The sequence below is a fragment of the Salpingoeca rosetta genome, assembly GCF_000188695.1.
Source record: "Salpingoeca rosetta unplaced genomic scaffold supercont1.7, whole genome shotgun sequence".
Classification (NCBI taxonomy): domain Eukaryota; class Choanoflagellata; order Craspedida; family Salpingoecidae; genus Salpingoeca; species Salpingoeca rosetta.
This window is the reverse complement of record NW_004754927.1, coordinates 1,819,117-1,829,116: the sequence shown is the minus strand read 5'-3', so window position 1 is coordinate 1,829,116 and position 10,000 is coordinate 1,819,117. Positions and strand designations below refer to the sequence as shown.

At 55.9% G+C, this 10,000-nt stretch overlaps 3 protein-coding genes across 3 annotated transcripts in view; 2 read left to right on the top strand and 1 right to left on the bottom strand.

The window, feature by feature from the left end:
* Positions 1–4,471, top strand: part of PTSG_03430 (uncharacterized protein) — a gene marked incomplete at its 3' end in the record, with an annotated part of 5,033 nt that extends 562 nt beyond the window's left edge. The window contains exons 3-9 of the mRNA XM_004995959.1: positions 241–346; positions 527–636; positions 792–870; positions 1,051–1,094; positions 1,331–1,405; positions 1,524–4,023; positions 4,290–4,471. Of these exons, the coding sequence (XP_004996016.1) occupies positions 241–346; positions 527–636; positions 792–870; positions 1,051–1,094; positions 1,331–1,405; positions 1,524–4,023; positions 4,290–4,471 (3,096 nt within the window). The remainder of the gene's footprint in view (positions 1–240; positions 347–526; positions 637–791; positions 871–1,050; positions 1,095–1,330; positions 1,406–1,523; positions 4,024–4,289) is intronic.
* Positions 4,472–4,858: 387 nt separating this feature from the next.
* On the bottom strand, positions 4,859–6,706 carry PTSG_03429 (uncharacterized protein). Its single transcript, XM_004995958.1, has 4 exons — positions 6,055–6,706; positions 5,648–5,819; positions 5,382–5,476; positions 4,859–5,147 (listed from the first exon to the last, which is right to left on the bottom strand). Exons 1-4 carry the CDS (start codon positions 6,636–6,638, stop codon positions 4,958–4,960), a joined length of 1,041 nt encoding a protein of 346 aa, XP_004996015.1. The 5' UTR covers positions 6,639–6,706; the 3' UTR covers positions 4,859–4,957.
* A 97-nt stretch (positions 6,707–6,803) lies between these two features.
* The window catches only part of PTSG_03428 (uncharacterized protein), a gene marked incomplete at both ends in the record, with an annotated part of 8,125 nt that continues 4,928 nt past the window's right edge, over positions 6,804–10,000 (top strand). Inside the window, 9 exons of the mRNA XM_004995957.1 lie at positions 6,804–6,827; positions 6,983–7,204; positions 7,384–7,452; positions 7,647–7,835; positions 8,372–8,518; positions 8,680–8,840; positions 9,122–9,182; positions 9,398–9,536; positions 9,809–9,911. Of these exons, the coding sequence (XP_004996014.1) occupies positions 6,804–6,827; positions 6,983–7,204; positions 7,384–7,452; positions 7,647–7,835; positions 8,372–8,518; positions 8,680–8,840; positions 9,122–9,182; positions 9,398–9,536; positions 9,809–9,911 (1,115 nt within the window). The remainder of the gene's footprint in view (positions 6,828–6,982; positions 7,205–7,383; positions 7,453–7,646; positions 7,836–8,371; positions 8,519–8,679; positions 8,841–9,121; positions 9,183–9,397; positions 9,537–9,808; positions 9,912–10,000) is intronic.

Below are 10,000 nucleotides of genomic sequence, written 5' to 3'. Positions count from 1 at the left end.
GTGTGCGCGCGCGCGCGCGTGTGTGTGTGTGTGTGTGTGTGTGTGTGTGCGTGCGTGCGCGCGCGCGTGTGTGTCTGTCTGTCTCCGCTGTTGTTGTTCTTCTTTGTTTTTGGTTTTTTTGTGTTGTTCTTGGTGGCGACACAACAAGAGGCACACACCTTCACACATTCATACGTACACGCACACTCACTCATATACACACGCACACACATTCAAACACGGCCCGTTTTGCTGGTTTAGGCCGCCATCAAGTTTGACTTTGTGTCCAAGAACGACTGCGACAACGCGCGAGATGCGGTCGTGGCATGGCTGGCGCAGCGTCCACAGCAGGGCATTCTCGAGCTTGGTAAGCTGTCGACACATTTCCTGTCCTTCGCGTGCAGCTGTGATCATGGCACGTTTCCTCATGTGTCCTCATGGGTCGCCTTTTGTTGTGTGTGACTCTGTGTGTGTGTGTGTGTATGTGCATGCGTGTGTGTGTGTGTGTATGTGTGTGTGTGTGTGCGTGTGTGCGTGCTGGTATTAGATGCGCTTGCTTCGCACGGTATCCACGAAGCGCGGCAGACGGCGCCGGTACCCGATCTGCTCGGGTCAATCTCCTTCACCTGGTCGCAATCCGCGACACTTGCATTCAAGGTGCGCCTTCCCAACAAAGGAGTCACCACCGCTTCTTGCTAAGTTGTTTCGTCCCTGCTGTCATCCCCATTCCCACCTCTCCTGCGCTTGCTTCGTGTGATCCGTTTACGTTGCATCCACCGCACACCCTCAATCACTCAATGCCGTGTGGAAAGGTGAACTGCCTCAGCACGTCGTTCAAGGGTGGACATGGAGGCCAGGCCGGGTATCGCTTCAAACTCTCTCTCGACACAGGTAAGGGAGAGCAAGTGGTGATAGCATGCTCAAATGCAGGCATGCGCGTGGTTGTAGTTGCGTGCAAATTTGTGTGTGTGTGTGTGTGTGTGTGTGTGTGTGTGTGTGTGTGTGTGTGTGTGATGTACGCCTGCCCAATTCTCATTTTGCGCAATGGCTTGCTTCGACCACGTTTCACAGCAGGCGAGGGTGAAGCAAAGCAATCCTTCTCTTGCTGCGTCAAGGTGAGCTGTTTCTTCAACCGAAATGGCCATTGTTCATGCAAACACACACGCACTCGTTGTAGCTGTGTGTTTTTCGCTAGTCTCACGCTTCCATCTTGCGCTCGTGCTCATGCCTGTCTGCATATCCGTGTGTGTGTGCGTGTGTGTGTGTGTGTGTGTGTGTGTGTGTGTGTGTGTGTGTGTGTGTGTGTCCCTGTGTACTCGTGTCCGTGTACGTGTGTGCTCGTTTCTGCCAGGTGTTTACAAATGCGGGTGTCGTCAACCGCCGCCTCCGCTCGGATCTCGAGCGCGCCAGGAAGAACACAAAACAGGTACCAAGTACACACTGCCCTCTCGCACTCGCAGGATTGCGTGTGTCTGTGTCACCACTATGTGTGACCTCAGCACTCACTCCAGACCTGTTGTGCGTTTTTGCGCTGCTGCTGTCAGGGGTATATTCCGGGCCAAGTGCACACCGTGCTGACGCCTCAGGGGGACTACCCGCACCACGCGCAACAGCACCACCAGCAGCAATCACAGCACCAACATCATCAGCAGTTGCCGGCGATGGTGGATGAGCCGTCGCAGTTTGATCTGTTGTCGCGCCTGCAGCTGACGCCGACACGTGTGGCCAAGGAGGAGGAGGACGTCGTGGACGAAGCAAGGAGACACCAACATGGACAACAACAACAACACCATGGACAACAACAACAACATGGACAACAACAACAACAACAACAACAACAACAACAACAACAACAACAACAACAACAACAACAACAACAACAACAACACCATGACAACAACAACAACAACAACAGACAACAACAACAACAACAACAACAACAACAACAACAACAACAACAACAACAACAACAACAACAACAACAACAACACCATGGACAACAACAACAACAACAACAACAACAACAACAACAACTTGTCGAGGGCGGGACGGAGGCGGAGGGCGGTGTGTTTGCGCGCTACCGACAGACAGACGCAACCACACCGTGCACAAGCAGCGACAGCGACGGCAGCAACACAAGCAGTCGTCGTGGCAGTGACAGCGCACTCGCAAAGAAGGCGCCCACGAGCCAGCCCACCGCCACCCCTGCCACTCACGCTGCTGATGCTGCCATCCTTGCTCATGCTGATGTTGATGCTGCTGCTGATGGGAATGAGGAGTCCGTACACACACCAGTGCAGACACCCCTACCTCGACAGCAGCAGCCGGGTGTGAGCATCGCCACCACCACAGCCACCACTCCTGCCACGAGCAGCAGCAGCAGCCTTGGTGGTGGTGGCGCTGCGTCGCAGCTGAAGCGGTACCGCGGGATGGACCACGGCGTCCACGCCCTATCAACACCATCGACACCTTCCATGGTGACACGACCATCGACCACCCCCGTGCAGGCTGCTCACCTCCAATCGGCACCACAAACCCACCTCCCATCACCAGGCACCACCACCACCACCACCACCGCAACAACGACGACCTCTGTGTCGTCGCCATCATCGCCCTCCTCGTCGTCGCATTCGTCAGCGCGGGTGCGTGGCCGCCACGACCAGCCGCGCAAGATGGCACGCCAGCAGCTGCCACCATCCCGCCTCCCGCATCACGAGCGCACGAGACATGCGCCGCACAGTCCAAACAGACACACGCTGCGCCACACCCGCGAGCACAGGCGCTCGCCAGGCCTGTTTCTACATCACCAACAACAGCAGCAGCAGCAGCAGCAGCAGCAGCAGTGGGGAACTGGCTTGGAGCATGTCCCGCCAATGGGCATGGGCAGCAGCAGCAGCAGCAGCAACAGCAACAGCAACAGCAACAGCAACAGCAACAGCAGTCGAAGTCGGCGCGATGAGACGGGGCAGCTGCTGCTGTCAGACGCCCTCAGCCGCGACCTCGACATCCAATCCCGAGAGCACCACCACCACCAACAGCCACAACAACAGCCACAGCAACCACAACAACAACAGCAGCAGCAAGAGCACGCCCATGCTTATGATGGATTTCAGCAGGGGCAAGGTGCCCCCACACAGCAACACGACAACCAACACCTCCAACAGCAACACCAGCATCACTTTCAGCATGCACCGCTGTTTGTGTCGTCACCAGCGGCCACCAAACCACAACATCGCTACGATCAGCAGCACGATCAGCAGCAGCAGCAGCAGCAGCAGCTACAGCAACAGCAAGCTGGGTGGTCGCACGAGCCCGCCTTGTCGCTGTTTGCGTCAACAGCTGCCTCGCCTGCCCATGACATGACGCAACACAGCGGCGGCGATGATGGCGACGACACGACAAGCCAGCTGTTTGCGTCCATGCTGTCTGCACTCCCGCCCTCCCCACACGCAGGGGATGCCAGTGGCTGCAGCAACAGCGGTGGCAACGGCGAAGTCGGTGGTGCACAGGGCGATTCTGGTGATGCGCAACAGCAGCAGCAGCAGCAGCAGCAGCAACACTGGATGCGTCACGCGCTGGCATCGCAACAGGCACAGCCCGCTGACCACCACCACCACCACCACCATCAGCACCATCAGCACCATCAGCAGTCACAGGATGCGTTGTTTGATTTGACGTTTTTGCAGGCCCTCGATGACTTCAACACAACTGCGAGCAATTCTCTGCACATGGCACCCTCGCCGCCTGCTGACACATCATCGCTGCCAAGCACCGCTGTGTCTTCCACCCACCCCACAGCTGCACTGGCCACAGCCACAGCCACATCCACAGCCACAACCGCCATGTCCCCTGCTGTTGGCACCGACCACCAACAGCAGCAGCAGCGTGAGTACGCGTCAGGGACTGGTGATTCGAATACCTTTTCGCGCATGAGCCGCACGCGTCCAGCGCGCATCACGGCGACGTCCACCGCCGACCACGTGCGACAGTGGCTCGAGTACCACAACTTCCACTCCATCATCCCCGCCCTGCAATACTACTCAGGTCTGCGGCTGTGCTGTGTGCTGTATGTGCGTGTATTGTATGTGCTCTGTGTGTGCTGTATGTGCTGTGTGCTGTGCTGTGTGTGTTTGCATACATGTTCATGTGCGCGTTTGCGAACATGGTGCGTAGCTTGTGCACCCTTCGTCTCTATTCATTTTCCTCCCTGACCACCCTCTGTCGTTGTCGTACCTCACCCCATTGTCCTGTCCATCCCCCCTCCCTCCGCTTTCTCTCTCTCTTTCTCTCCTTCGCCCGGCCCACTGCAGGCGAGGTGCTGCTGAGCGTGACGAAGCAAGACCTGATTCAGATCTGCGGGCCTGCTGAGGGCATTCGCCTGCACCTGACGCTGCACACCTCAACGACAACAGCCAAGCGCCGCAGCAGCCCCGTCATGATGCTGACGTCGTGGACACAGACCGATGGTGCCATGGATGAGACCTTTCCTTAACAGGCAACGCACCACACCCTTGGATGTGGGGGTGTGGGTGTGGGTGTGGGTGTGGGTGTGTGGGTGGGTCATGACATGGTTGGTCTCGTTGGCATGGCAAGATGGCATTGATACCTGGGCATATATCGTATTCTCTCATTCTTTGATGCACAGTGTGGCTGTGTGGCTGGGTGTTTTTGTATGTCTGTCTGTGTAAGTGAGATTGGCTTTTGATTAACATAAATGGACTTTGTTTCTTCTTCATCGTTTGAGAGAGATGTAGTAGCAAGCGTTCAAATAGTGCAGCGAATACGCGCAGAGAGAGAGAGAGAGAGAGAACGAGGGAACAGACGCGCGCGACCACACACACACACACACACACACACACACACACACACACACACACACACACACACACACACACACACACACACACACACACACAAACACGCGCACACACAAACACGCGCACACACAAACCCCCCCCGTAAGCATCTTGCTCTGTTGTCACCCCTCTTCCTTCCAGCCCATCACCTCCAACTGCTGTAAGGTGTGGCGTGAGAGTGGGCATGTGTCCAGCCACCACCGCACAGCCGGTGCATGTAACGTGAGGGGAGACACCGCCTGGTGGCAGTTGGGCATGCGTGCTGGGTCCTCGGGTACAAAGTAAGGGCTGCCATGCCTCGCAAACCGCGCTCTGTGGTGGTGGTGATAATCGTCGGTGTGGTGATCCCGATGGGTGAAGATTCGAACATGTGAGAGGAAAGTTCTCCGCTGTCGCAAGTGCAGGACAACGACCACAGCTACACACACACACACACACACACACACACACACACACACACACACACACACACACACACACACACACACACACACACACACACACACACACGCACACACACGCACGCACACGCACACGCACACCAACCTGATTTCGTCTCGGACGTTGGCAGGGTGTGTGTAGTTTGTCTCCGATCTCGACGTCTCGACGCCAACGCGATGCAGCAAAAAGGAGTGGTAGGGCTACGAGACACGAACACCAACGCAGTGGGAGACGTGAGCCAGGTGGCGAGGAACACTCTGACACTGCCAGCTAGAGCCACCGATCAGCTGATGAAAATGCAACACCGATCTTTGGACTGTCAGCGACTCAAGTGCAGAAGCACGATCCAACACACGCCCATCTGAACGCACCTGAAACAAGATGAAGGCGGCGTCCCTGACACCAAACTGGTATCGGCTCGACTGCCGCGGGTAGCACGGCGCAAAGGTGGTGATGAAGAACTCGTTGCCCGCAAAGGTAAACACCCAGCGGCTCTTGTCCACGCTTTTCGCCATGCACCTCCGTCCAGACGGATCCATGTCTCTGGTGTAATGTCATGAGGGGTTCGTTGTGCAAGTTTGTTGTGCATGGCAGCAGCATCAGAAGAAGCGTTAGCAGCGACATTACAATCTCTGTCTGTACTTGTACGCTTAAACAAGCAAGCCAGCGCAAGCAAGCCCACGAAAGCGCAGCTGCTCAAGCAATGCACATGCACACCACATCGTGCACAAACACACCACCACACACGACACAATGTACATACGCATCGACCACTCACGACAGCCAGGTGAGGAGTCGGCGCACGTTGCTGCCGTGCTCCTGGATGGTTGAAGCCGGTGGTAAGGCAATCACGAACGCGTCAATCTTGTGGCAGGCTGAAGCGAACAGTGCCATTGCGCGCAGCGTCGCATCGACGGCGTCCACATCGTCACCATCAGCGATGCCGCAGGCGCCTGTGCTTATGGTCTCCAGGGAAAAGCTGCCATGGCAAGCCCAGACAACAGCCCGCTTGGCGAACGAGCAGTGTGTGCCTGTCTTCAAAGGGCGGAAGGCCTGCAGGACAGGCGACTCCTGGTCGCTGGGATCGTAGCCAAGCACGCTCGTCAACACCTGCCGCGACAGGGTGCAGATGGTGTTGTCGCCGTGCTGCAGCCGCAGACGCGCATATCGCTCCGCCACTTCGTCCTTGGACGCTCCGCTATCTGGCTTCAGCATCTCCAAGTCGCCCCACGCACCCGTGTCCTTGCTTCTCGCTCTCCGCCCCCGCTGCCACTGCTCTCGCAGCCATCCACACAGCCACCAGCCACCAACAACACCACCAACGCCCACAAGCACAGCACCACAAACAGTCCTTGTTTGCATCGTCAGCAGTGTCCGTTTTGCTTTTCACTCACTTGTTGCTTGTTGGGATTTGTCGCGCACACACTGCGAAGGACAGCAACGGATATGGAGACAGACGCAAGCAAGCAACGGCACGCTGGTGCTGCTGCTGCTGTTCGCAGCATGTTTGCAGCCGCAACAAGACAGATGGACAGGAAATGGCAAATGATTGTCAGTAGGGTTGAAGTAGCGTGTGTGTGCGTGTATATGAGGTGCTGCAGAAAGAACGAAGCGCGCATGTGGTTGTGAACACACACGCACACACACACACGTACACACACGCTCACACGCACACACATACACGCTCACACACACACGCCGCACAGAATACACGCCTGGATACGCTGCAGACAAGGGTGGAGAAGCTTGCGTCCGACCAAGGGCTTGGTGTGCAGGATCAACCACGCACGGGTGGGGACGATGCTGCCCAGACACAACAACAACAGCAACAACAGCAAGAGCAGCAAGGTGGTGACAGTCTGCTGCCACTGCAGCGACAGGACTCGCGCCCTGTGCGCACTCGTCGAGGCAGTCTCTCCACGATCGAGGTTGGCTGTGTGTGTGTCGGTGTGTGTGTGTCTGTGTGTCTGTGTGTGTGTGTGTGTGTGTGTGTGTGTGTGTCTGTGTGTGTGTGTGTGTGTGTGTGTGTGTCTGAAGACGATGTGTGCCCTCCTCTTGTCCTTCCGATCCCGCTGCCCACAGTCTTGTTGATCGTGTGTCAATACAGGATGTGCACGCCGTCGTGTTTGGAAGCATCAACATCGATCTCCTCACGGAACTACCATCACTGCCACAGGTGCGCATTGCGCTGTACGCTTGTCACTTGCTTTGACTACAATTGGATACGTGCGCCGCGTTAACAGACAACAGTGAAATGCACACACACACACACACACTTACACACACACACACACACACACACACACTCACTCACACACGTGCACGTACTTTCTCACAACTGCCACCATTGTCGCGCAACCACAAGCGCAGAAGAACTCCAACACGCGGTGCAGGGTGTTTGAGACGCTGCCTGGTGGCAAAGGTGCCAACGCCGCTGTTGCGCTTGCTCGCCTCGGTATCAACACAAGTATGGTGGCCCGCGTTGGCCAAGACGAGTTCAGCGACATTGCACTGCGCTCCCTACGCCTCAATCACGTCGACGTCTCCCATGTCCACAAGGTGCGCGTGTATGTGTATCCGTATTGTTGCGTCTGTGCTGTGTGTCTGCGTCTGTGATGAAAGATGAAGATGTGGTTGTGTTGACCATGAAATGTGATCTGTCCTTCTATCACCCTTCCTTCTCACTGTGGCGATGCGTCTGCATGTGCTTTCGTCAGATCCCCAACAAGTCCAGGTCAGTCAGAACGGGCACACATGCACATACGTGTACATCCACGTGAATATCCAAGTACACAGACGTGACGATGAATATCCAAGTACACAGACGTGACGATCAATCACACACACTCTCACACGCACTCACACACACACACACTCACACGCACTCACACACACACTCACACACTCACACACTCTCACACTCACACACTTCACACACACTCTCACTCTCACACACACTCTCACTCTCACACACTCTCACTCTCACACACACTCTCACTCTCACACACACTCTCACTCTCACACACTCACACTCACTCTCACATTCACACTCACACACTTATCACTCATGCACCGACATTCTCTTGCCATACCAGGGCAAGGTGACAGTGACGCATGCTGCGGCAAACGAGGCAGTGAACGATGAGGATGTGCACAATGTGGTCGAGCTGCTCAGTAGTGATGAGAAGAGGAAACGCGTCCTCCTCGTTCAACTCGAAGTCCAGCACGAAGCCGTTGCAAAGGTGTGTCTGTGTCTGTGTCTGTGTCTGTGTCTGTGTGTGTGTGTGTGTTTGCGTGTGTGTGAGTTAGTCGCCTTCCATTGCACTGTGTGTGCCCCCTCCTCCCAAGGTTTCCTCTCTCCTGTGTTGCTGTATCGTATCTCACGCCATTACTCCCGCGTCAGGCGTTGGAGGAAGCGAGTGCGCGGTGCGGTTCCAATCTCACCATTGTGGTCAAGGCGTCCCCCCTCTCTGCAAACTTTGACCCCGCCGTCATCACCCGGATCGTCGCACGTGCACATGTCCTAATCGTCAACGAATGGGAGGCACCCACACTGCTCCGATGGTGCGTGTGCGTGTGTGTGTGTGTGTGTGTGTGTGTGTGTGTGTGTGTGTGTGTGTGTGTGTGTGTGTGTGTGTGTGTGTGTGTGTGTGTGTGTGTGTCTGTCTGTCTGTCTGTCTGTCTGTCTGTCTGTGGGCGTGTGTCTGTGTCTGTCTGTGTCTGTGTGTCTGTGTGTGTGAATCTGCTTCCCTGTGCCCACTCCTCTCTCTGCCCCTCCACCTGTGCCGCCCCTGCCCACACATGTCCTTTGCGCGTGTTCGTCCTGTACATGTCCCCTCTGACAGGACGGACAACAAACCCTTGACGACAGTAGAGGCTTGTTATCGCGCATGCAAAGATATCTACGTGTGTGTCTGCGCGCGTGCGTGTGCGTGCGTGTGCGTGCGCGTCTGTGTGTGTGTATGTGTATGCGTGTGTGTATGTGTATGTGCCTGTCTGTCTGTCTGTCCGTCTGTCTGTCTGTCTGTATATCTGTCTGTGTCTGTGCTTGGTTGCTTCCCGATCACCCCACCCATTTTTCGTCCTATCACTCATCTGCTCAATTGCCATGCACTCAACAGGAAACGTACAACACGGCCATCATCTTGGTGTGTACACCCTTTGGCATCGTGTGCTTGGAGGAGGGCACGAAGGTGCACGTGGTGCCTGGTATCCACGTTGAAATCGTCAGCATCATCGGAGCAGCAGATGCGCTCTCTGGTGCGTGTGTGTGTGTGTGTGTGTGTGCGTGTGTGTGTGTGTGTGCGTGTGTGTGTGTGTGTGTGTGTGTGTGTGTGTGTGTGTGTGTGTGTGTGTGTGTGTGTGTGTGTGTGTGTGTGTGTGTGTGTGTGTGTGTGTGTGTGTGTGTGTGTGTGTGTGTGTGTGTGTGTGTGTGTGTGTGTGTGTGTGTGTGTGTGATGTGTGTGTGTGTGTGTGATGTGAACAGCTGTTGTCTGGGTCATCTGTTGGAGGAATTGATGTCAATGAAACAGACTTTCAAGGACGCTCGCTACTTCACATCGCCGCCTGGATCGGCAAACCGGACCTGGTGTCCCGTCTCATTCGCCACGGGGCAGAGTGGCGCGCACGCGATGGGTACGCAGCATGTACTTTGCTTGCTTCCTTGCTGACTGGCTGGTTTATTTGTTTGTTTGCTGGCTTGCTTGCTGGCTGGCTTGCTTGTT